At 51.1% G+C, this 26,821-nt stretch overlaps 1 protein-coding gene across 1 annotated transcript; it reads right to left on the bottom strand.

The window, feature by feature from the left end:
• Positions 1-2,375: 2,375 nt before the first annotated feature.
• LOC142250994 (uncharacterized) lies at positions 2,376-26,467 on the bottom strand. Its single transcript, XM_075323462.1, has 3 exons — positions 26,342-26,467; positions 23,832-23,939; positions 2,376-11,211 (listed from the first exon to the last, which is right to left on the bottom strand). The coding sequence occupies exon 3, from the start codon at positions 7,196-7,198 to the stop codon at positions 5,618-5,620; it is 1,581 nt and encodes a 526-aa protein (XP_075179577.1). The 5' UTR covers positions 7,199-11,211; positions 23,832-23,939; positions 26,342-26,467; the 3' UTR covers positions 2,376-5,617.
• Between the last annotated feature and the right edge of the window lie 354 nt (positions 26,468-26,821).

The raw sequence follows: 26,821 nt of genomic DNA, 5'->3' as shown, positions 1-26,821 counted from the left end.
TATAGAAGATGGGCAGCAGCATGTGCTCCTTTATTCCAGTGCAGTGGTCTCCAAGCTTTTGCTATCAAGTCGTTGCAGAACTACAACTGACAGCATAGCTTGCCCCTGCTGGGAGTTGTAGTTTTGCATAATTGCTTTACTTTCCCTTTTCACAAATTCTTCAAAGTTTCAAACACTCTGATGAGTTTATCTGTGACCATATAAATCAGGCTTTGGACATGCAATATGTTAAAGGGGTGATCCATCAGATAGGGTTATCCCTGGTGGTCTGATTGCTGGGCCCCCGATAAGCCAGAGAATGGAGTTATGAAATGCCTTTTTGGAATGGAGAGGTGGCTGTGCTCTACTCAACCATAGCTGGTCCTGGAGGTGGAAGGAGCTATGGTAGCTGCAGTCGTGGTGCTGACTGCAGCAGTCTGTTGTTGTGTTCCCCCCTATCTGTCTTCCTTTCCTGGTGTGTTGTTCTAGTGATATGGCGGGACTAGCATCCCTCACCTGCCCACTCCCTAGCCAGGGACTATTGTAGGGTCTTTTCAGGGCTTCAGTTTGCTGCTCGGTGACAGATGAGGAACCTGTTTAGGGACTGGTTAGGAGCTCAGGGTACATTGGCAGGTAAGTGGAGGAGGTGTCCATCTTCCCTCTCACTAGTCCTATGGCCCTCCATTGTTAAAGTGTCCCCGGTGTATCCCGTGTTTGTTGTGGTGTAACCCCTGTTGTTGTGTGTTTTGGCTCACTCCGAACCGTCCCTAGTCGGCGTTGTGACGTGCTGATTCTTTTGTTGTCACCACTTGACCTGTAGTGAAAATACGGTCTTTCACAGAAACGACAACATGACCAGCCTCAATGCAATGCAAACATCACTGCAGACGCTGCAGTAATTACAGGACCAATGTAAACTTCCAGACCGACATACTGGAGCGGTCAAGGACAGAATAGGTGAGTAATTCTTATTTTATTATTTTAACACATTTCTTCCTCTTAGTCCATTCACATTTCATAGCTATTGCGCAATCTTGTAGGCATGGCACAACGTGTGTTTGCAAACGCACACAGTGGCACGGTAAGCTTGACGGTTGCAAAAAGTTGGGTTGTTTCAGGACTACTTACCAGCGTTTGCCCATTCTACAGTGTGAGTGTCATAGGTGTGTGCAGAATGCTCCCTGACTTTCCATTGTTCCTGCTGTCAGTATTTATTGGTATAGCTAGCTTTCCTGCTGTATTTTCATCTCTTCCCCTTTTGGACCCAGCAGGAGCTCACCTTCCACCCAGCTGCTGATCATCAGTACTCTCTTGGTGGGTAAATACCCCTTCCGTCCCTGGACTGGTGCTGGTGATATTTTTAGTTCATTCAGGCCATGGTTGCAAGCAGGTGGCTTGTACTCCTATGTTGTATCATTGCTGAAACTTTGCTGAACTTCTACCTGTGTCATCTGTGGATAAGTAGTTCATGCACTTTCCCCTGTGTGTTCCCCTGGTATCATCTATAGTATCTAGTGTGGGGTTGACGAAGAGCTCATCCTCCCGTTCCCTATTTAGGGCCCAGCACTAGTAATACCTAGGGTCAGGTATCCTGCTCAGCGCATAGGTGTGGAACATATCTAGGGTGGTGAGAGACCCCAAGGACCAGCGGGGTAGGCTTGGTCAGGGGCCACCATCTTCCCTTTCCCTAGACACAGGGTTTCCCTTCCCTTTCGCCGTTGCTTGGTACTTCCCCGTACCTAGCATGACAGTGAGTCCTTGAGAATATTATACACTTTCTTCAACCTGGCCTGCCGAGAAGATATTTGCTGAGTTAACATCCAGACGTGCACCTTATCATTTCTCAGTCGACCATGTGATCAAACAGTCGCCGTCCAAGTTTTAACTTGCAAAGGACACTGAAAATAAAATTGTTCTGTGACTTCATAGGTCTGGAATTGACAAGAGCAACAAACCTGTGTGTATTTCCTGGTCACGATATCCTTCAAAGCTAAAGTCTCACACAGTGTTCTCTGACCCAGCTTCATCTCCCCTCAGGGCTGAGGTCTTACACTGGCCGCAGAGTCTCACTGACCTAATTCTCTCCAGGACTGAAGGTTCTCACACTAGACGCAGTCTCACGTGACTGAAGATCTCACACTGTCCAACACTCCACAAAACACCAGCCATCTGCCAGACTGCCCACTATGAAGATATGTGCCACAATTATTCTCACACCGACATAAAAACAGCACTGATCACATCATCCAGAAAACACCATCCCCACCGTCATACATGGTGGGAGCAGCATCCTGCTGTGGGGAGGCTTTTCGCCAGCAGGGGCAAGGATGCTGGACAGAAGTGATGAGAAGATGAATGGAACTAAATACAGGGCAATCCTGGAGGAAACCTGTTAGAGGCTGCAAAAGATTTTTTAATTTTTAAACTATTTGGATAACGATTTGTTATCTGCTTTACACTTCACAAATACTTGGTACTTTGGGTTGGTACATCACATAAAATATCAATAAAATACATTTAAGTTTGTGGGTGTAATGTGACAAAATTTGTAAAAGTTCACGGGGCATGAATATTCAAGGCACTGTATAAAACCTCCTTTAGGTCTCTGCTTCAACAGTCATCTGGTGGTGACAATTAATATTGCAATAAGATAGATTACACACATACAAGAGAGATCAGTGAACACATATGCTTGCTAGTCACAATTTTTTTTTACATCAGCTGAGAATAACATGGACCCACACCTCAAATGTCTATGGCCTGTGAGAAAAATGTCTTGAGTAATGGTTATTAGGACCCCCCAGCCTAAGAATAGCAGCCCGCAGCCACCCCGGAATTGTTGTATCCATTAGATACGGCCCTGATCTAGATTTAAAAAACTGGAACATCGGGATTTGCCGGTCCTGGTTATCTCTGAGTCCACTCATCATTCATTATCTATGACCCATGAGAAGACACTACACCCATTCATATTGGCTGGAGTGTATAATAAAAGGAATTACTGTACCATCACGGTGCAACCAGATCCAAGTGGTGGGGCTGAGTTACTGAGCATGCGCGATCACCTGCACCGGACACATTAGATGGCTGTCCTGACTACGATGTGCCATAAACAGTACATAACACTAATAACTACAGACAGGAGCATTTTTATATGATTACAATTGAGAACTTAAATTAGGGTGAATTACTTAAAGTTCAGTGATATTTTCACGTGAGCTCCTTAAAATAACAGAACACACAGAGTATATGGAATTGTATTGTTTTGTATCTATTTTCCCTTGATTTTTCGGAAAATGAAAACAAATGATTGTTCTAAGGCAGGATAATAAATCTCCACAATATATATCATATTAGTGCTTTGTCCATACATTTTCATGGGATGGAGGACGCAGAAGAGATCAGACATAACCAGATTTCTTATTATTCTTCCCGTCTCGCTGGTCTTGGCTGAACTGCGGTGATCCGGATGGGTCGATGATGCCACATTTTCGTTAGTGATGGTCTGTCCATAGTAAGGTGTCGGCTACTTGGTAGGAAGAGACGTTTCTTGGGAGACTGTGCCAATTCTGAGAATTCCATGACTGAGATGCTTTATTGGGCAATAGGGTTGTGTCATATCTTGGCAGTGACTTAGCTGAACTTGGGAGGATGAGACTGTGCCATTTCTGGAGAGCTTGGCTTGGGATGTGTGTTTTGGGGAGGACGCAGAGAACTCTGTTGCTTCTTGGTATCATGGCAAACTATACTCTCTTGCGGCATGAGGTTGTCCTGTTTCTTGGGGGCATAAGGCAGCACCATTTCTGGGTGACATATAGTTTTGTCAAGGTCACCATAAAGTAGTACAGTGAGCACGTTTATATAATTAAAAGGAACATCACATTTGGTTTTCCCATACAAATCTTTTGCCACCACAGTGCCAAGTCACTAACTGGCTTTCTAGCTTGCCAGTTTACCTACAACATACAGTGGCTTTATTTTCATATGGTGCGGGACATGTATAAATGCTGAACCTACTGAAACGGAGACCCCGGCTGTGTTTTGGCGCTTCCAGACTGCCCTTTAGCTCAGCTCCTTTAGTTGTAATTGGTGGATGATGTTACCAATATCATCCAAATCTAAATATAAACTATTCGCTGGTTCAGGTAGTGGAGCAAATCATCTATATACCTTCTTTAGTATCAGGTTTGCAGAAGGTAGTGAAGATGATCTGATACCTCATTGGAGGATTCTCCGATCATTTTCACATAACACGGGACATGTATAAAGCAACTGGTCTTAATGGTATGACAGGCAGCAGTGGGGATATGTGAGCACATTTAGAAATTTGTATAAAGGGGTGGCAGCAGTTTAGTATGGTAAAACTAATGTCAGATTTCCCTTAAGGGAAAACTATCACCAGATTTTGGCCTTTGAAACTAAAACTAGCACCATAAGCAGCTCCTCTGCTGCATTATATATAGGTGCATGTTACCCCCTAATCCCCCCCCCTGTACCTTAATAAAATCTCCAGCCCTTTATGTAAATTGTCCAGTCCGGTCTGATGGGCGTCCTAATGTGCGCCTCTTGTCCCTCCTTTCGCCATGCTCATGTTCTGATTGACATGAATGACGCCATCCACGTAGGCGGGAAAAATCTTTCGCATGTACAAGCATATTCTCGCCTCGTGCAGGCGCACTTTGCTCTGCCCTATTGCGGGCACAGGAGGACGGCAAAAAAGAGAATTTTGTTTACTTACCGTAAATTCTTTTTCTTATAGTTCCGTATTGGGAGACCCAGACATTGGGTGTATAGCTTCTGCCTCCGGAGGACACACAAAGTACTACACTCAAAAGTGTAGCTCCTCCCTCTGAGCTTATACACCCCCTGGAGAGCCAGATCTAACCAGTTTAGTGCAAAAGCTGAAGGAGAACAGCCACCCACAAGTAAAAACAGAGCAAGAACCGGAACAACCGGAGACTCTGTCAACAAAAACAGCCGGTGATAACACGCGGAACAAGAAAGTGCCAACAGGCAACAGGGAGGGTGCTGGGTCTCCCAATACGGAACTATAAGAAAAAGAATTTACGGTAAGTAAACAAAATTCTCTTTTTCTTTATCGTTCCTATGGGAGACCCAGACATTGGGACGTCTCAAAGCAGTCCATGGGTGGGAATAAACAGAACAACTGAGAAGTAGGCGGAGCCTAACTTCACAAATGGGCGACAGCCGCCTGAAGGATGCGTCTGCCCAAACTCACATCTGCCGAAGCATGAGCATGTACTTGGTAGTGCTTCGAAAAGGTATGCACGCTAGTCCAAGTGGCAGCCTGACAGACTTGCTGAGCCGTAGCCTGGTGCCTGAAAGCCCAAGAGGCACCAACAGCTCTGGTCGAGTGTGCGTTGATCCCCGGCGGGGGCGGCACCTGAGAACACAGGTAGGCCTCCGAGATGGTGGACCTGATCCAACGGGCTAAGGTCGGCTTAGAAGCAGAGAGGCCCTTACGGCGACCTGTGGTTAGCACAAAAAGAGAGGTGCACCGCCTAAGAGCAGCGGTGCGAGACACATAGATCCGGAGCGCCCGCACCAGATCCAGAGTATGCAACGCTTTTTTAAAGCGATGAACAGGAGCCGGACAAAAGGAAAGTAGGGTAATGTCCTAGTTAAGGTGGAAAGGAGAAACCACCTTAGGGAGAAAGTCCGGAGTCGGACGAAGAACCACCTTGTCTTGATGAAAAACCAAAAAAGGTGACTCCGAAGAGAGCGCAGCTAAATCAGAGACTCTCCTGAGGGAAGTTATGGCCACTAGAAAGACCACTTTCTGTGAAAGACGAAACAAAGAAACCTCCCTAAGAGGTTCAAAGGGGGGCTTCTGCAAAGCCGTGAGAACCAAATTGAGGTCCCAGGGGTCCAAGGGCCGCCGGTAAGGCGGAATGATGTGAGACGCACCTTGCATGAAGGTGCTGACCTGAGCCAGCCGGGCGAGACCTCGCTGGAACAACACTGACAGAGCCGAGACTTGTCCCTTGAGATAGTTAAGGGACAATCCCAGCTGCAGACCGGACTGTAGAAAAGACAGAAGGGTCGGCAGGGAAAAAGGCCAAGGAGAATGGCCGGAAGAGCGACACCAGGACAGGAAAATCTTCCAAGTCCTGTGATAGATCTTGGCAGAGGAAGACTTACGGGCCCGAGTCATAGTGGAGATGACTTCAGGAGGGATACCAGAAGCCGTCAAGATCCAGGACTCAAGAGCCACGCCGTCAATCTGAGAGCCGCAGAATTCTGGCGGAAAAACGGACCTTGTGAGAGAAGGTCTGGACGGTCCGGAAGATGCCACGGCACCTCTACGGACAGATGGAGCAGGTCTGGATACCAAGCTCGCCTGGGCCAGTCCGGGGCAATGAGAATGACTCGACGGCCCTCCATTTTGATCTTGCGCAGAACTCTGGGCAAGAGAGCTAGAGGGGGAAACACGTAGGACAGACGAAACTGGGACCAGTCTTGAACCAGAGCGTCCGCGGCGAAGGCCTGAGGATCGTGGGAGCGAGCCACGTAAACCGAAACCTTGTTGTTGTGACGGGATGCCATTAGGTCCACGTCCAGAGTGCCCCACTTGCGGCTGATTGACTGAAACACTGCCGGATGCAGGGACTCGCCACTGTCCACAGTTTGACGGCTGAGATAATCCGCTTCCCAGTTTTCCACGCCTGGGATGTGGACTGCGGATATGGTGGACTTGGAGTCCTCCATCCATTGAAGAATGCGTTGTACCTCCAGCATTGCCAGGCGGCTGCGTGTCCCGCCTTGGTGATTGATGTAGGCAACTGCTGTCGCGTTGTCTGACTGGACTCGGATGTGCTTGCCCGCCAACAAGTGGTGAGAGGCTAGGAGAGCTAGAAGCACAGCTCTGGTTTCCAGCACATTGATCGAGAGGGCTGACTCGGACGGAGTCCAAGTGCCCTGCGCTCGGTGGTGGAGACATACCGCTCCCCAGCCAGAAAGACTGGCATCCGTGGTGAGAATCACCCAGGACGGAGTCAAAAATGTCCAGCTGCAGTGACCGCAGATGGAACTGGGCAAAGGGAACAGCCTCCATTGACGCCACCATCTGACCCAGGACCTGCATCAGGCGCCTGATGGAATAACGGCGGGGCCTCAGCAGAGAGCGCACCACCAGTTGGAGGGACTGCTGTTTGACTAAGGGCAACTTCACAAGTGCCGGCAAAGTCTCGAACTGCATCCCTAGGTACGTGAGACACTGAGTCGGAGTCAGAGTGGATTTGGGAAGATTGACAATCCACCCGAATTGGGTAGAGTGGCAAGAGTGAGCGAGACACTCCGCTGACAGTCTGCGCTGGATGAAGCCTTGACTAGAAGGTCGTCCAGGTAAGGAATCACTGCCAACCCCTGTAGGTGCAGAACCGCAACCACTGCTGCCATGACCTTGGTGAATACTCGAGGGGCCGTGGCCAGCCCGAAGGGAAGAGCCACGAATTGGAAATGTTCCCCTCCGATTGCAAAACGTAGCCAACGCTGGTGTGAAACTGCAATTGGCACATGCAGATAGGCATCTCTGATGTCGATGGATGCCAGGAAATCCCCTTGGGTCATTGAGGCAATGACTGACCGCAGGGACTCCATGCGAAAATGCCGCACCTGAACATGCTTGTTGAGAAGCTTGAGATCCAGGATGGGCCGGAAGGAACCGTCCTTTTTGGGGACTAGGAAGATTTGAGTAGAAACCTCTGAACCGTTCCCGGGCGGGAACCGGTACAATTACTCCGTTGGCCTGCAGGGATGCCACGGCCTGTGAGAAGGCGGCGGCCTTGGAGCAGGGGGGAGTTGACAGAAAAAAATCTGTTTGGCGGGCTGGAAGAGAATTCTATCCTGTAGCCGTGGGAGATAATATCCCGCACCCACTGATCGGAGACGTGTTGAAACCACACGTCTCCAAAGTGGGAGAGCCTGCCACCGACTAAGGACGTTGCTGGCGCGGACAGATAGTCACGAGGAGGCTGCCTTAGTGGCAGCAGCTCCTGCGGTCTTCTGAGGATGCGCTTTTGTGCGCCAGCTGGATTTTTGGTCCTTGGCCGTGTTACTGGACGAGGCCAAGGGCTTAGAGGACGACCAGTTGGAGGAACGAAAGGAACAAAACCTCGACTGATTCCTACCCTGGGCAGGTTTCCTGGTTTTGGTTTGTGGCATGGAAGTACTCTTCCCGCCAGTAGCTTCCTTAATAATTTCATCCAGCTGTTCACCGAACAGCCTGGACCCAGCAAAAGGAAGTCCAGCAAGGAACTTCTTTGAGGAAGCATCTGCCTTCCACTCTCGAAGCTACAGGATCCTGCGGATAGCGAGGGAATTAGCTGAAGCCACCGCAGTGCGGTGAGAAGCCTCCAGCATGGCAGACATGGCATAGGATGAAAAAGCTGAAGCTTGGGAAGTTAAGGCAACCATTTCGGGCATAGAATCCCTGGTGAGGGAGTGCATCTCCTCCAGAGAAGCAGAGATGGCTTTGAGAGCCCACACTGCTGCAAAGGTTGGGGAGAACGAGGACCCTGCCGCCTCATATACAGATTTGGCCAGAAGGTCAACCTGGCGGTCAGTGGAATCCTTAAGAGAGGTGCCATCAGCCACTGATACAACAGTCCGGGCTGAGAGTCTAGACACCGGGGGGTCCACCTTTGGTGAATGAGCCCACTCCTTGACCACCTCAGGTGGAAAAGGAAAACGGTTATCAGAACCGCGCTTTGGAAAGCGTTTGTTAGGACAAGCTCTGGGCTTGGTCACAGCGGCCTGAAAACTGGAGTGGTTAAAGAACACACTCTTTGATCTCTTAGGCGAGATAAACTGATGTTTTTCTGCCAGAGAGGGTTGCTCCTCTGAAACTGGCGGATTGAGATCCAGTACAGAATTAATGGACGCAATCAAATCACTGACATCTGAGTCGGTTTCGGACAGATCAATGGGGCACATGGAATTAGCCTCCGAGCCCCCTGTAAAGGCATCCTCCTCATCCCGCGAGTCAGCTCCTGAATCAGAGCCACGGGACGAGGAAGGAGAGGGAATCCTGCTTCTCCTCTTGGGAGGACGGGGTCTGGGACCAGAAGATGAATCCTCTGTGAGCTCCGCTGAGAGAGCCCTAGCAGCAGAGGCACCCTGTGAAGGGGACTGATGTATGCTTAGCAGAGTCCTGGACAGCTGTCCCATGGAGTCAGCAAAAGACTGGGAGATAGACCTAGATAAGGATTCTACCCAAGCCGGGGGTTCAGCCACAGGAGCCGGAGCAGCCGGAGAGACCCCTGGGGGTACGATTCCAGGCTGAGGCATCGTCAGGTTAGAGCAGGCAGCACAATGGGGATTGGTGCTCTGTTCATGCAGTAGGAGCTTACAGGCAGTGCATACTGCATACAGCTTTTGAGCCTTGCTCCTCGTGTGAGACATGCTGCTGGAGTGGGGGCTCTTGCCAGAAAGACCCCCAGAGAGTATAAAAGAAGGTCCACAACCAAGGGTTGTGGCTTACCAGACCGCCGGAGCGGTTTGTGTGCCCTCCAGATCCCGAACTCCCAAGCACCTCAGCAGAGATGCTGCAGACCAGTGGAGATCACAGGGGAAAACGCTGAGAAAATGGCCACCGGAGAGAAGAGAGGGGGCGGAACTCACTCTGAGAGCGGGATCTGGAGGGCCAATGGTATTCACAGGGGAGGAGACATGTACTCAGTGAGGAGTGTCTCCCCCTGTGTAGAACGGCCGCTGGGCGGAGCCACGCTGTCCCTCTGCATGAATGACATGCGAGAGCAGTGAAACCGAAAGTAGGCCTCCGGCGAAGCCGGGGCCTAAATTTGATCGGTGCGGCCGGCGCGCAGGCACCATCGGCACGGTTCTCAGGCGACAGCCAGAGAACCTGCCGGAAATGTCCTAAAAAATCACTCAGCACACTCTCCCCAACAATAAAGTACAAAGGACCCCCATACAACAACGTCTCAGGTACTTAGCTTGTTGAGACGCAGGGCCATGTCCCTGGGGCAAGAGTGCTCCGGTCCAGCAGGGTCCTGAAGGGCTGCGGATGGAGACCGGTCTCATGCCAAGCATGGAGAACCGTGCTGGCTCCCACTTCAAGCCAGAGCCCCGGAGGGATGGTGAAGGAGCATGGCATGTAAGGCTCCAGCCTGGGAATCAACCTTAACAGCACCGCCGACACAGTGGGGTGAGAAGGGACATGCCGGGGGTCCAGGCTTTGACCCGCTTTTCTTCAAACTCTTTCCAAAAAATGAAAAATCAGATGAGAATGCATGTGTGGATGTGACCTCCTGAACACAAAGCGATAAACTGGTTAGATCTGGATCTCCAGGGGGTGTATAAGCTCAGAGGGAGGAGCTACACTTTTGAGTGTAGTACTTTGTGTGTCCTCCGAAGGCACAAGCTATACACCCAATGTCTGGGTCTCCCATAGGAATGATAAAGAAAAGAGTTTTGCCGTCCTCCTGTGCTGATTGATATGGATGACGCCTTGGACACCATCCATGAAGACAGGCAAAATCTCCATATTCCCGGCTCGCGCAGGCGCATTTCACTCGCAATGTTGAGGGCAGAGCCGAAAACATATGTCCGCCTGCACATATTAAGGCACAGATTAGCATACCCATCGGATCAGATAATTTACATATTGCGCGAGAGATTTTATAAAGGGATTTCTGGGAACTACGGGGCGGTCAAGGGGTAACGTGCACCTTCATGGAATGCAGTACAGGCGCTGCTTAAGGCTCTAGTTTTAGTTCAGAAGGCCCAAATCTGGTGACAGGTTCCCTTTAGGGAATTAATGCTGTTTGAAACCATAGAACCGTATGGCCATTTTGCATCTGCAGCAGATAGAACCGTATGGCCATTTTGCATTTGCAGCAGACGTTGTAGTTTTGATTGGCCGCATTTCCCACACACTTTGTATTTACAAGTCAATAACATTACAAACAGAATTAAACCCCAAATTTCCAGGATTTCCCGAGTGATGGACACCAGCACTTATAGAAATGCACATATAGAAAACAGATGTCTAGTCCTTCTGTAGACACCCCGACGCTTCTCTCTGTATACATTTTGATCAGTAGACCTTCGCCATCCACAGGACCACCGGGACCGTTACCCCAAGAATCATGGACATCCTGGGGCTAGTTGCCGAGTTGCAGAGATCATCATCACAGCAACTAAAACCTTTCGAGTTGCACTGATAACTGGGTCCGCACCGTCGGTACCATTCTGCAACAGAAATTACAGGTACGTCAGTGATGAATCAAAGCAACAAGATGTTTGTAAGAGCAGATCTGTCACCACAAACGCCTTACATTAGTAAATAGATCTTAGACTTGATTAGACTGGAGTATTTATTGTGAAAATTCATGTAAAAATGGCCGTATAATACATTTTGAAAGTTTAACCTCATTCTATGCCCACCTAGCCTGATTGCCTTCCCTCCTGCTGCTAACTCTCCACCTACCAAGCGCGATCACATCTCCTCAATTCCCTCCTCTCTGCTGCTGAATCTACATCAAGCCGGACTGACAGCTCCTTAGTGTCCCTCTTCCCTACTGCTAAACCTCCACCTTCCCTTATTGTAAGCTCCTGTGTGTCTTTCCTCCCCGCTACTGCTCTTGCTATCTAGACTGAATGACAGCTCCTCAGTGTCACTCCTCCCTTGTGCTGAACCTCCACCTTGCCTGATAAACAGCTCCTCAGTGTTCTTCACCCCGTCTGCTAAATCTCCACTTATCCTAATTGACAGATTGTCAGTGTCACTCCTCCCTGTTGCTGAATGTCCACCTAGCCTGATTGATATCTTTCATTGTTCCTCCTCCCTGATGCTGAATCTCCACCTAGTGAGATTAACAGCTCCTCAGTGTCCTTCCTCCCTGCTGCTGAATCTCAGGCAGCCTGATTGATAGCTCTCACTGTCCCTTCTCCAAGCTGCTGAATCTATACCTAGTCAGATTAAGAGCTCCTGAGTATTCCACTTCCCTGCTGCTGAATCTATACCTAGTAAGATTGAGAGCTCCTCAGTGTCCCTCCTCCCTGCTGCTGAATTTATACCTAGTGAGATTGACAGCTCTATGGTGTCCCTACTCCCTCCCATTGCTGAATCTCTAAATAGCCAGATCCTCAGTGTTCCTCCTTACTGCTATTGAATCTAGATGAACCCTAATGAACAGCTCCTCACTGTCGCTGCTCCGTTACTGCTGAAACTTCACCTACCCTGATTGACAGGTCCTCAGTGTCCCTCCTTCATGCTACTGCTGAATCTTCACCTAGCCTGATTGACAGCTCCAGTCCTCAGGGTCCCTTCTCACTGTTACTGCTGAAACTTCACCTACCCTGATTGACAACTCCTCAGTGTCTTTCCTCCCTGCTACTGCTGAAACTTCATCTAGCCTGAATGACAGCTGCTCCATGTCCCTCCTCTCTGCCACTGCTGAAAATTCACTTAGCCTGATTGACCGCTCCTCAGTGTCCCTCCTTCCAACAGCTGCTGAGATCTCACTTTACTCAGTACAACCTGCAGCCAATCAGTCTGGGTGGGCAAGGACTGAGTACACTTGGACTCCTGAGCTACTTCACCCTTTAGCTGGTCTCCTGAAAGGCTCAGCTAAAATCAGTATTATACAACTATTTAAAAAGAAAAACAAACCACTGAGCGCGTAGAGGGATCCTCTAGGCAGAGGAAATTATCACCTATCTATAAGCAGGACCGCCAAAGGACTCCATACCAATGGACATCATCCCTTATTTCTCCCAGCCATAACAGTCAATCTAGGAAGAGTTTTCATATTCATGTCACTGTCCATCGAGAAGAAACAAGGTTCATATGTCAGCATGGAATCAGATTCTTTACTGTAAAAGCAGTGACACTATGGAGGATTCTTCACTGTAAAAGCAGCAGCGCAAAGTAACATGGCAAAATGCGAATTCAATAGCAGTACCATTCGAGCACTTCCTACTAATGGTCTTATAGGTACAGACAATGGAGAACAAAGGTCCCATGGGTACGTGATAAATGCTTCTGGTTAGTGTGCTATCCCGGTACCCGTTCTACTGCGGCTGAGTTACACAGTTGTCGTGTGGCAGTAAATCTCTTCTAGTGTGCCAGAATTACTTTGTGCACTGTGAGTCAGGCAGTATGTGATGCATTGTGTTATGCAGTGCGTACACTGAAGATTGTTAAATGTACTTTGCTGCCATCTAATGGTCAATGTATGCATATGAAAGTCAGGTACACTCAGTCATGTACACGCCAGCTTATGCAGTGTTGAAATACCAGAAGGTAGATGAAGAAGAATCTATGAAAAACAAACTGTCCAAGCTCAGTATTCACTCAATTACAAAGAAGTCAAGGAGAGTGAACAGCCACCTGAAGATACTGATCAGTAGAGAACAGGTGAAAGACCAAATATTTTATAAAGAAGAAAAAACTTTCAGAGGCTTGGAAATGACTGTCAGATCCTGTTTGTGACGCAAAAAATTGCGGTGACCCACTGGGGAGGCGCCAGAAGTTGCAGAGGGGCCAGCTGGGATATGTAGTTCCACTGGCAGCAGATGGTACTATCACGGTAGCTGAAGTGGGTCGCTGGACCCTTAAACACTTCCCTCGTGTCCACAAGAATTGTCAATAACGAGAGGTGGCACTTATGGAGATGGTATAGGATGCTCCTATGGAGGTGATATCTGGGTGCAGGTGTTGGAGCGCCTGTGATGTTTGTGCAGTTACAAGCAGCCAGACACAAGGGTGAACTGCATTAACAATTTACTGAAGGAAACAGGGTACAGTCTCTCTCTTTTTTAAAGGCAAAGATGCAGCAGTTCACTGTGTAGAGTACATTTAGTATTTTGCCAATGATAAAAGGTGTCTTCTCCTCATGAAACAAACAAGCTTATGTCTCTCAGGGCGGCTGGAGTACAGTTCTCCTCAGTGTGGGGCCTCTCAGGGCGGCTGGAGTACAGTTCTCCTCAGTGTGGGGCCTCTCAGGGCGGCTGGAGTGCAGTTCTCCTCAGTGTGGGGCCTCTCAGGGCGGCTGGAGTACAGTTCTCCTCAGTGTGGGGCCTCTCAGGGCGGCTGGAGTACAGTTCTCCTCAGTGTGGGGCCTCTCGGGGCGGCTGGAGTACAGTTCTCCTCAGTGTGTGGCCTCTCACGGCGGCTGGAGTACAGTTCTCCTCAGTGTGGGGCCTCTCAGGGTGGCTGGAGTACAGTTCTCCTCAGTGTAGGGCCTCTCGTGGCAGGTGGAGTACAGTTCTCCTCAGTGTGGGGCCTCTCAGGGCAGCTGGAGTGCAGTTCTCCTCAGTGTGGGACCTCTCAGGGCGGCTGGAGTACAGTTCTTCTCAGTTTGGGCCTCTCGGGGTGGCTGGAGTACAATTCTCCTCAGTTTGGGCTTTTCAGGGTGGCTGGAGTACAGTTCTCAGTTTGGGCCTCTCAGGGTGGCTGGAGTGCAGTTCTACTCAGTGTGTGGCCTTTCAGGGCGGCTGGAGTAAAGTTCTCCTCAGTGTGTGGGTTCTCAGGGCGGCTGGACTACAGTTCACCTCAGTTTGGGGCATCTCAGGGCAGATGTAGTACAGTTTTCCTCAGTTTGGGGCCTCTCAGGGCGGCTGGAGTAAAGTTCTCAGTTTGGGCCTCTCAGGGCGGCTGGAGTACAGTTCACCTCAGTTTGGGGCATCTCAGGGCGGATGTAGTACAGTTTTCCTCAGTGTGTGGCCTCTCAGGGCGGCTGGAGTACAGTTCTCCTCAGTGTGGGGCCTCTCAGGGCGGCTGGAGTACAGTTCTCCTCAGTGTGGGGCCTCTCAGGGCGGCTGGAGTACAGTTTTCCTCAGTTTGGGGCCTCTCAGGGCGGCTGGAGTACAGTTCTCCTCAGTGTGGGGCCTCTCGGGGCAGCTGGAGTACAGTTCTCCTCAGTGTGGGGCCTCTCAGGGCAGCTGGAGTACAGTTCTCCTCAGTGTGGGGCCTCTCAGGGCGGCTGGAGTACAGTTCTCCTCAGTGTGGGGCCTCTCAGGGCGGCTGGAGTACAGTTCTCCTCAGTGTGGGGCCTCTCAGGGCGGCTGGAGTACAGTTCACCTCAGTTTGGGGCATCTCAGGGCGGATGTAGTACAGTTTTCCTCAGTTTGGGGCCTCTCAGGGCGGCTGGAGTGCAGTTCTCCTCAGTGTGGGGCCTCTCAGGGCGGCTGGAGTACAGTTCTCCTCAGTGTGGGGCCTCTCAGGGCGGCTGGAGTACAGTTTTCCTCAGTTTGGGGCCTCTCAGGGCGGCTGGAGTACAGTTTTCCTCAGTTTGGGGCCTCTCAGGGCGGCTGGAGTGCAGTTCTCCTCAGTGTGGGGCCTCTCAGGGCGGCTGGAGTACAGTTCTCAGTGTAGGGCCTCTCAGGGCGGCTGGAGTATAGTTCTCCTCAGTGTGGGGCCTCTCAGGGCGGCTGGAGTACAGTTCCCCTCAGTGTGGGGCCTCTCAGGGCGGCCGGAGTACAGTTCTCCTCAGTGTGGGGCCTCTCAGGGCGGCTGGAGTACAGTTCTCCTCAGTGTGGGGCCTCTCAGGGCGGCTGGAGTACAGTTCTCCTCAGTGTGGGGCCTCTCGGGGCAGCTGGAGTACAGTTCTCCTCAGTGTGGGGCCTCTCCGGGCGGCTGGAGTACAGTTTTCCTCAGTTTGGGGCCTCTCAGGGCGGCTGGAGTGCAGTTCTCCTCAGTGTGGGGCCTCTCAGGGCAGCTGGAGTACAGTTCTTCTCAGTGTGGGGCCTCTCAGGGCGGCTGGAGTACAGTTCTCCTCAGTGTGGGGCCTCTCAGGGCGGCTGGAGTACAGTTCACCTCAGTTTGGGGCATCTCAGGGTGGCTGGAGTACAGTTTTCCTCAGTTTGGGGCCTCTCAGGGCGGCTGGAGTGCAGTTCTCCTCAGTGTGGGGCCTCTCAGGGGGACTGGAGTACAGTTCTCAGTGTAGGGCCTCTCAGGGCGGCTGGAGTACAGTTCTCCTCAGTTTGGGGCATCTCAGGGCGGATGTAGTACAGTTTTCCTCAGTTTGGGGCCTCTCAGGGCGGCTGGAGTGCAGTTCTCCTCAGTGTGGGGCCTCTCAGGGCGGCTGGAGTACAGTTCTCCTCAGTGTGGGGCCTCTCAGGGCGGCTGGAGTACAGTTTTCCTCAGTTTGGGGCCTCTCAGGGCGGCTGGAGTACAGTTTTCCTCAGTTTGGGGCCTCTCAGGGCGGCTGGAGTGCAGTTCTCCTCAGTGTGGGGCCTCTCAGGGCGGCTGGAGTACAGTTCTCAGTGTAGGGCCTCTCAGGGCGGCTGGAGTATAGTTCTCCTCAGTGTGGGGCCTCTCAGGGCGGCTGGAGTACAGTTCTCCTCAGTGTGGGGCCTCTCAGGGCGGCCGGAGTACAGTTCTCCTCAGTGTGGGGCCTCTCAGGGCGGCTGGAGTACAGTTCTCCTCAGTGTGGGGCCTCTCAGGGCGGCTGGAGTACAGTTCTCCTCAGTGTGGGGCCTCTCGGGGCAGCTGGAGTACAGTTCTCCTCAGTGTGGGGCCTCTCAGGGCGGCTGGAGTACAGTTCACCTCAGTTTGGGGCATCTCAGGGTGGCTGGAGTACAGTTTTCCTCAGTTTGGGGCCTCTCAGGGCGGCTGGAGTGCAGTTCTCCTCAGTGTGGGGCCTCTCAGGGGGACTGGAGTACAGTTCTCAGTGTAGGGCCTCTCAGGGCGGCTGGAGTACAGTTCTCCTCAGTTTGGGGCATCTCAGGGCGGATGTAGTACAGTTTTCCTCAGTTTGGGGCCTCTCAGGGCGGCTGGAGTGCAGTTCTCCTCAGTGTGGGGCCTCTCAGGGCGGCTGGAGTACAGTTCTCCTCAGTGTGGGGCCTCTCAGGGCGGCTGGAGTACAGTTTTCCTCAGTTTGGGGCCTCTCAGGGCGGCTGGAGTACAGTTTTCCTCAGTTTGGGGCCTCTCAGGGCGGCTGGAGTGCAGTTCTCCTCAGTGTGGGGCCTCTCAGGGCGGCTGGAGTACAGTTCTCAGTGTAGGGCCTCTCAGGGCGGCTGGAGTATAGTTCTCCTCAGTGTGGGGCCTCTCAGGGCGGCTGGAGTACAGTTCTCCTCAGTGTGGGGCCTCTCAGGGCGGCCGGAGTACAGTTCTCCTCAGTGTGGGGCCTCTCAGGGCGGCTGGAGTACAGTTCTCCTCAGTGTGGGGCCTCTCAGGGCGGCTGGAGTACAGTTCTCCTCAGTGTGGGGCCTCTCGGGGCAGCTGGAGTACAGTTCTCCTCAGTGTGGGGCCTCTCCGGGCGGCTGGAGTACAGTTTTCCTCAGTTTGGGGCCTCTCAGGGCGGCTGGAGTGCAGTTTTCCTCAGTGTGGGGCCTCTCAGGGCAGCTGGAGTACAGTTCTTCTCAGTGTGGGGCCTCTCAGGGCGGCTGGAGTACAGTTCTCCTCAGTGTGGGGCCTCTCAGGGCGGCTGGAGTACAGTTCTCCTCAGTGTGGGGCCTCTCAGGGCGGCTGGAGTACAGTTCACCTCAGTTTGGGGCATCTCAGGGCGGCTGGAGTACAGTTTTCCTCAGTTTGGGGCCTCTCAGGGCGGCTGGAGTGCAGTTCTCCTCAGTGTGGGGCCTCTCAGGGGGACTGGAGTACAGTTCTCAGTGTAGGGCCTCTCAGGGCGGCTGGAGTACAGTTCTCCTCAGTGTGGGGCCTCTCAGGGCGGCTGGAGTACAGTTCTCCTCAGTGTGGGGCCTCTCAGGTCGGCTGGAGTACAGTTCTCCTCAGTGTGGGGCCTCTCAGGGTGGCTGGAGTACAGTTTACCTCAGTGTGGGGCCTCTCAGGGCAGCTGGAGTACAGTTCTCCTCAGTGTGGGGCCTCTCGGGGCAGCTGGAGTACAGTTCTCCTCAGTGTGGGGCCTCTCAGGGCAGCTGGAGTACAGTTCTCCTCAGTGTGGGGCCTCTCAGGGCAGCTGGAGTACAGTTCACCTCAGTGTGGGGCCTCTCGGGGCAGCTGGAGTACAGTTCTCCTCAGTGTGGGGCCTCTCAGGGCAGCTGGAGTACAGTTCTCCTCAGTGTGGGGCCTCTCAGGGCAGCTGGAGTACAGTTCTCCTCAGTGTGGGGCCTCTCGGGGCAGCTGGAGTACAGTTCTCCTCAGTGTGGGGCCTCTCAGGGCAGCTGGAGTACAGTTCTCCTTAGTGTGGGGCCTCTCAGGGCAGCTGGAGTACAGTTCTCCTCAGTGTGGGGCCTCTCAGGGCGGCTGGAGTACAGTTCACCTCAGTGTGGGGCCTCTTGGGGCAGCTGGAGCACAGTTCTCCTCAGTGTGGGGCCTCTCAGGGCGGCTGGAGTACAGTTCTCCTCAGTGTAGAGCCTCTCAGGGCGGCTGGAGTACAGTTCTCCTCAGTGTGGGGCCTCTCAGGGCGGCTGGAGTGCAGTTCTCCTCAGTGTGGGGCCTCTCAGGACGTCTGGAGTACAGTTCTCCTCAGTGTGGGGCCTCTCAGGGCGGCTGGAGTACAGTTCTCCTCAGTGTGGGGCCTCTCAGGGCGGCTGGAGTGCAGTTCTTCTCAGTGTGGGGCCTCTCAGGGCGGCTGGAGTACAGTTCTACTCAGTGTGGGGCCTCTCAGGGCGGCTGGAGTACAGTTCTCCTCAGTGTGGGGCCTCTCGGGGCGGCTGGAGTACAGTTCTCCTCAGTGTGGGGCCTCTCAGGGCAGCTGGAGTACAGTTCTCCTCAGTGTGGGGCCTCTCAGGGCGGCTGGAGTACAGTTCTCCTCAGTGTGGGGCCTCTCGGGGCAGCTGGAGCACAGTTCTCCTCAGTGTGGGGCCTCTCAGGGCAGCTGGAGTACAGTTCTCCTCAGTGTGGGGCCTCTCAGGGCAGCTGGAGTACAGTTCTCCTCAGTGTGGGGCCTCTCAGGGCAGCTGGAGTGCAGTTCTCCTCAGTGTGGGGCCTCTCGGGGCAGCTGGAGTACAGTTCTCCTCAGTGTGGGGCCTCTCAGGGCAGCTGGAGTACAGTTCTCCTCAGTGTGGGGCCTCTCGGGGCAGCTGGAGCACAGTTCTCCTCAGTGTGGGGCCTCTCAGGGCAGCTGGAGTACAGTTCTCCTCAGTGTGGGGCCTCTCAGGGCAGCTGGAGTACAGTTCTCCTCAGTGTGGGGCCTCTCAGGGCAGCTGGAGTGCAGTTCTCCTCAGTGTGGGGCCTCTCGGGGCAGCTGGAGTGCAGTTCTCCTCAGTGTGGGGCCTCTCAGGGCAGCTGGAGTACAGTTCTCCTCAGTGTGGGGCCTCTCAGGGCAGCTGGAGTACAGTTCTCCTCAGTGTGGGCCTCTCATGGCAGCTGAAGTACAGTTCTCCTCAGCGTGGGGCCTCTCATGGCAGCTGGAGTACAGTTCTCCTCACTTTCTGTAAGGTAATATTATGCACAGTCCAGGTAATGCTTCGCTGATGGAGGGACCTTCATAGGTCGGCTCCCCGTGGTAACACAATAATGGTATCAAGCTACTCGTGGTTTTGGCACAGGGGGTAGGGCAGACAGAGTTTGTGGCATAGAAGTCACGTTACACTGGTTCTGGCTGGAAGCGCATAGAAAACCAGTATGGAGGAGAGCACGTGTTCAGCCTCATTTCTCCTGGCTGTAGGAAGCTTCACTCCTATGTGGAGGTGATTATATGAAGAAAAAGATGTCCTCTCAGCATGGACTGGGATAGAGATTCTGGAGCTTCTTCTCTGTCCCCTGACACTAGACCTGTGTGGCCTAGTTTTCTGGAGTGTCAGCTCTGAGGTGGAGACTCCTCCCAGCTGTTGCCATGGCAGCTTGTGAGGAGAATGGACGCCTGCCTTTCATACGCTTACATTGACCATTAGATGGCAGCAAAGTACATGTAACAATCCTCAGTGGACGACCATAACACAATGCATTACACACTGCCTGACTCATAGCGCACAAAGTAATCCTGGCACACTGGAGCAGATCTACTGCCACACAACAACTGTGTAACTCAGCAGCAGTAGAACGGGTACCGGGATACCACATTAGAGCGCCCCAAGTGGCTAAGGCTGAATTACTGCATCTTCTATGTGATAGATACAACTCAGACTTCATAGGAGCTTCAGTAAGACTCCGTCTGCCATGACAGCCCATCAGCACCTGCCGTCACATCATGGCCACATACACACAGCAGTTTCTGTTGACCATTGTGTCTAAGGGGTTTAACAGCAGCTATGAAAGCTATCCTGAGCTGTGGTAATAATAGATAGGAGCCTGCTGTGAAATACATACAGTAAGGCTGCTTTCACACATCCGGTTTGAGCGGTGCGGCTCAATCCGGCTGTGCAACCTATGCAAAGGATGCGGTGAAAACACCGCATCCTTTGCATAAGTTTTTTAAATGCAGCCCATCCGGTTTTTGCCGCTCGCGGCATGCTACTGAGCACGCGCAGTGGCAAAAACCGCATGCGGCAGCTGGATGCGGTTTTTGCCGCCTCACACCGTATCCGGCATCCATAGGGATGCATTGGAAAAAGCGCCGCAACGGCCGGATGCGGCGCGATGCGGGTTTTTTTGCCGGAGCAAAAAACGTGCCAGGGAACGTTCCATCCGGCCGCCGCATAGGCTAAATCTGCCGCATGCGGCAAAAACCGGACGGAGCGCGAGCCCATGCGGCACTAATTAAAGTCTATGCAGGAAAAACGCAACCGGGCACAATCATGGCCGACTTTAGGCATGTGCGGCTTGTGCGGTCGCAGAGGGCGCCGTCGGCCATGCTTCGGGGGGGGGGTGCCGCAGAGAGGTAAAAAGTTGTAAATTTCCTGTCTCCTCCAATCCCAGTACTGCGTTTTTACTGTTTTTACTGCTGTGTGGGGGCTCCTGCTGTATGTAGGAGGCTGTGTGGGGGCTTCTGCTGCACGTAGGAGGCTGTATGGGGGCTCCTGCTGTGTATAGGAGGCTGTGTGGGGGCTGCTGCTGTGTGTAGGAGGCTGTATGGGGGCTCCTGCTGCACGTAGGAGGCTGTGTGGGGGCTCCTGCTACGCATAGGAGGCTGTGTGGGGGCTCCTGCTGCGCGTAGGAGGCTGTGTGGGGGCTCCTGCTGCACATAGGAGGATGTGTGGGGGCTCCTGCAGGTATTTGCATATAGTTGTAGTGTGGCTTTTAGAAATAACTCCTGTGGACCACAGACACCCCAGTCCGACCCTGCATCCATCTATCTTTTATATATTATCTACTGTATGTGTGTCATGTATATGGTGTAATTTATGCAGTGGCAAAATGACTGGGCCTGTGGGTGATGGCGGCCATTGCCATTTCCTCGGATGCATGGTTGAACACCATTGAGGAGCGGATGGCCACTGGCTCCCTGTATCGCCCTTGCTCTGCAGCTGTGGGCCCTGGATAGGTGTAATGACATCAGGAGGAGTGTGTGACGTGATGCCAGTGGGCCCCGCAGCTGCGGTCAGAGTGGGTGCAGAGCATGTGTAGGGGGTAATACACATATATATTATTATTCACCCTACATATGCCCTGTACCTGTCACTTGTAATGTAATGTAATTCTGAATATTGACCTGCCATATCCTAAAAGTGTGTAATATGTGCTCTGTTAGGATTTCACTTGCTGATTCGAGTGGTCATCCTCTGTTCGCTCACATGCGATTTACAATGTGTGGTCATCTGCACAATGATGTCTCCTCCTGTTTCTCTCAAATTGAAAATTATAACAATGAGAGAAGCAGGAGGAGACGTCATTGTGCAGATGACCCCGAGTCTGCAAATCACTGGTGAGCGATCACATGACCACTCAGACTGGCAAGTGAAATCCTAGCCATATATTATATACTTTGGGGATGCGGCTAATGTGAAGAATGTCACACAGGGGAGACACTGGTCAGTTCAGGGCAGCAAAGCAGGGAGACGCAGTCGGGGACCGGCCTCCTGGGCTCGTCATCCTGGTGGCATCGTCCCCGGCCAGATATTAAATGTGTTTTATCTGAAACGTGGCAGCATCAGAGTAAAATATGCACGACTGCAATAATGGAGTCAGTGTCTGATTCCTTCCACCCGGGGGTCGTGCAGGAGGAATCAGCTTTCAGAGAACTTATCATTGGAGTCTCATATGTGACATGGCGTCACTGCCGTCTGCACATCACATCTAATGGTTTAGTGTAGGTATGAAGACCATTCTATCAATGTAATGCATCGCCAGCAGCTGAGGTGTATTATAAGGATCTGCAGCAGCTGAGATGAGTATTATGGGGTTCTGCAGTAGCTGAGATGTGTATGATGGGGTTCTGCAGCAGCTGACGTGTATTATGGGGTTCTGCAGCAGCTGAGGTGTATTATGCGGTTCTGCAGCAGCTCAGATGTGTATTATGAGATTCTGCAACAGCTGAAATGTGTATGATGAGGTTCTGCAGCAACTGAGGTGTGTATTGTGAAATTCTGCAGAATATCACATGATTTGGCGTGGATTTATCTTACAAATTTTCCAACAAAATTATTTGCAGCATTGCCAGCTGGTGTGAGCCCAGACTGATTAACCCTAGAACGCATACCTGGGGCCTCGCAGGCCTGCTAGATCACTTGTTTTCTATGGTAGATTGATATGGTTGCGCATTCTAGGGTTAATAAAGGGATTACAGTATATAGGCCATAGTTCATACATAGGGCCCCTCCCTCATGGTGTGTATGTGGTTTTGCAGCTTAGTCTGTTCAGGTCAGTGGAGCTGAGAGGCAGTGACACATACACAGCACCCCCCATCCTCATGGTGTGTATTTGGTACTGCACCTCAGTCTGTTTAGGTCATTGGAGCTGAGAGGCAGTGACACATACAACCTGAGGACTCTTTATTACATAGAAAGCAGAGATTTTTTTCTAATTTTGCGCATTCCCCTTTAACATTTGTATTTTGGACTTTTTAGTCCAGAGTACACGCAGCATTGGCCGCCGGCTCTATCGTGCATTAACTGCCATCATCCTGTACGTTTATCCTCAGGATTTGTATAGTAGATGCTGATCCCACCAATGGGGCCACGACCTATGCTGCTCTAAGTGTATAGGAATTTATATCACCTCTCTACGAAGAGCAGCAACGCCTCATTCTCCAGATACATGTGCACCCCATAGGTGAGATCCGCATGTACCATCCATGATGTAATATCCAGGGATACAGCATAAATGGTTGAAATCGGAAGACCTCTAAAAGAACGAGATCAAACGTGGTGGGTTTGAGGTGCAGATTCTCCAGCACAAATTTGGAGTTTATTGTACATTTGAAAAGATAAATTTTTATTAGGATATAAAAAAATGGCCTCCTGTCCTCGTTTGTTTCCTGGGAAACTGGGTAAAATATCAGTAGGGGTGGGGGGGGGGGCACCGAAGGGCAGTTTTGCACAGGGCACCATTCAGGCTAAGACCGGCCCTGGGCACAATACTACAAGCATGGACTCAATACTACTGGGCACAATACTGCAGGACACAATACCACAAGGATGGGCACAATACTACTGGGCACAATGCTACAAGGATGAGCACAATACTACAGGGCACACAGATGGGGACATTAGTACAAGATGTTGGATAAGATTACTATATGATGCTGCTAATTTTAAAACAATATTATAAGAAAGTGAGAAAATTCAAAATAAAGCATGACTTTTATTTTATTTTTTCCATTAAAAATGATTTTTTATATATATATATATATATATATATATATATATATCTATCTAAACTTAACAAATAAGTGCAGGTTTGTTATAATAAGCAAAAAATGTTTAAAAAAGTGTTCCAAAGATGTATAGAAAAAAAAACATGGAATCATTAAAAATGTCACTTTGTACTGCAAAGAATGCGGCCCCCCTCAATTTTTTTTTCTATATGCGGCCCATATACCCAGCTGAATTTGAAACCCCTGCTCTACAATATACAGTATACTTACTTTTACATGACTTCCACATCTGACAAATGTCATACGGGGGGGTGCAGGTCACCTCCTGCCACTTGTCACAGGTGTCCTTGGTACATTCATAACAATTCAGAGTGTCGCCTACAAAAATAACGTCATCATTACTACAGGACAACATGACATGCAGACAGCAGTGTCACCTCCTCCTCACACTACTACACCATGACCTGTATACACAGCACAGTGCACACAGCAGTGTCACCTCCTCCTCACATTACTACACCATGACCTGCATACACAGCACAGTGCACACAGCAGTGTCATCTCCTCCTCACACTATTACACCATGACCTGTATACACAGCACAGTGCACACAGCAGTGTCATCTCCTCCTCACACTACTACACCATGACCTGTATACACAGCACAGTGCACACAGCAGTGTCATCTCCTCCTCACACTACTACACCATGACCTGTATACACAGCACAGTGCACACAGCAGTGTCACCTCCTCCTCACACTACTACACCATGACCTGTATACGCAGCACAGTGCACACAGCAGTGTCACCTCCTCCTCACACTACTACACCATGACCTGTATACACAGCACAGTGCACACAGCAGTGTCATCTCCTCCTCACATTACTACACCATGACCTGTATACACAGCACAGTGCACACAGCAGTGTCATCTCCTCCTCACACTACTACACCATGACCTGTATACACAGCACAGTGCACACAGCAGTGTCATCTCCTCCTCACATTACTACACCATGACCTGTATACACAGCACAGTGCACACAGCAGTGTCACCTCCTCCTCACACTACTACACCATGACCTGTATACACAGCACAGTGCACACAGCAGTGTCATCTCCTCCTCACACTAATACACCATGACCTGTATACACAGCACAGTGCACACAGCAGTGTCATCTCCTCCTCACACTACTACACCATGACCTGTATACACAGCACAGTGCACACAGCAGTGTCATCTCCTCCTCACACTACTACACCATGACCTGTATACACAGCACAGTGCACACAGCAGTGTCATCTCCTCCTCACACTACTACACCATGACATGTATACACAGCACGGTGCACACAGCAGTGTCATCTCCTCCTCACACTACTACACCATGACCTGTATACACAGCACAGTGCACACAGCAGTGTCACCTCCTCCTCACACTACTACACCATGACCTGTATACACAGCACAGTGCACACAGCAGTGTCACCTCCTCCTTACACTACTACACCATGACCTGTATACACAGTACAGTGCACACAGCAGTGTCACCTCCTCCTCACACTACTACACCATGACCTGTATACACAGCACAGTGCACACAGCAGTGTCATCTCCTCCTCACACTACTACACCAGGACCTGTATACACAGCACAGTGCACACAGCAGTGTCACCTCCTCCTCACACTACTACACCATGACCTGTATACACAGCACAGTGCACACAGCAGTGTCATCTCCTCCTCACACTACTACACCATGACCTGTATACACAGCACAGTGCACACAGCAGTGTCATCTCCTCCTCACACTACTACACCATGACCTGTATACACAGCACAGTGCACACAACAGTGTCATCTCCTCCTCACACTACTACACCATGACCTGTATACACAGCACAGTGCACACAGCAGTGTCATCTATCTCCTCACATTACTACACCATGACCTATATATACAGCACAGTGCACACAGCAGTGTCATCTCCTCCTCACACTACTACACCATGACCTGTATACACAGCACAGTGCACACAGCAGTGTCATCTCCTCCTCACACTACTACACCATGACCTGTATACAAAGCACAGTGCACACAGCAGTGTCATCTCCTCCTCACACTACTACACCATGACCTGTATACACAGCACAGTGCACACAGCAGTGTCACCTCCTCCTCACACTACTACACCATGACCTGTATACACAGCACAGTGCACACAGCAGTGTCATCTCCTCCTCACACTACTACACCATGACCTGTATACACAGCACAGTGCACACAGCAGTGTCACCTCCTCCTCACACTACTACACCATGACCTGTATACACAGCACAGTGCACACAGCAGTGTCATCTCCTCCTCACACTACTACACCATGACCTGTATACACAGCACAGTGCACACAGCAGTGTCATCTCCTCCTCACACTACTACACCATGACATGTATACACAGCACAGTGCACACAGCAGTGTCATCTCCTCCTCACACTACTACACCATGACCTGTATACACAGCACAGTGCACACAGCAGTGTCATCTCCTCCTCACACTACTACACCATGACCTGTATACACAGCACAGTGCACACAGCAGTGTCATCTCCTCCTCACACTACTACACCATGACCTGTATACACAGCACAGTGCACACAGCAGTGTCATGTCCTCCTCACACTACTACACCATGACCTGTATACACAGCACAGTGCACACAGCCGTGTCATCTCCTCCTCACACTACTACACCATGACCTGTATACATAGATTCCTTACCTATAGGAATGCTTAGGTAAATACATAAAATAATGGCCGTGTATCTTGCATTCATATTTTTCTCTCCTTTTTCTCCTTCGATCTCCTTGGTGTGATCTTCTTGTATAGATTGCAGTCACCTCACTCCATGGGTTCATAGATTATGGGGAGTGACCATCTAGATCTATGACAATGATCAGGATCCACAAGCTGCGCTGGTTATTGCTCAATAATAGATGTAGTAATTAATCTACTTAGCATAATAATGGTTGTGAACTTTCCCATTAAAATTAACTGTGAAACTGAGGGAAAGATCGTGGGCAAATACTTTATTAGGCTTCATTATTTCTCCACAGTGGAAGTTTTGTAAACCCTAATGTAGCGCCCCTGAACCCATCAAGGTGCTACAAGGTACTGGATCCCCACCAGGATTCAGGGCCTACCCCCTTAGGGACTCAGAACCCCAGTGCGGGTAACACCAAAAACCCAGGAAATCCCAGT

This window comes from Anomaloglossus baeobatrachus, chromosome 9, assembly GCF_048569485.1.
Source record: "Anomaloglossus baeobatrachus isolate aAnoBae1 chromosome 9, aAnoBae1.hap1, whole genome shotgun sequence".
NCBI classification, from domain to species: Eukaryota; Metazoa; Chordata; class Amphibia; order Anura; family Aromobatidae; genus Anomaloglossus; species Anomaloglossus baeobatrachus.
Note: the sequence above shows the minus strand (reverse complement) of the source record. Positions and strands in the feature narration are given on the sequence as shown.

Bases quoted from the DNA above. Each gene is read 5' to 3' on its own strand.
- LOC142250994 (XM_075323462.1), bottom strand. From the start codon at position 7,198: ATGCAGTTCGAGACTTTGCCGGCACTTGTGAAGTTGCCCTTAGTCAAA.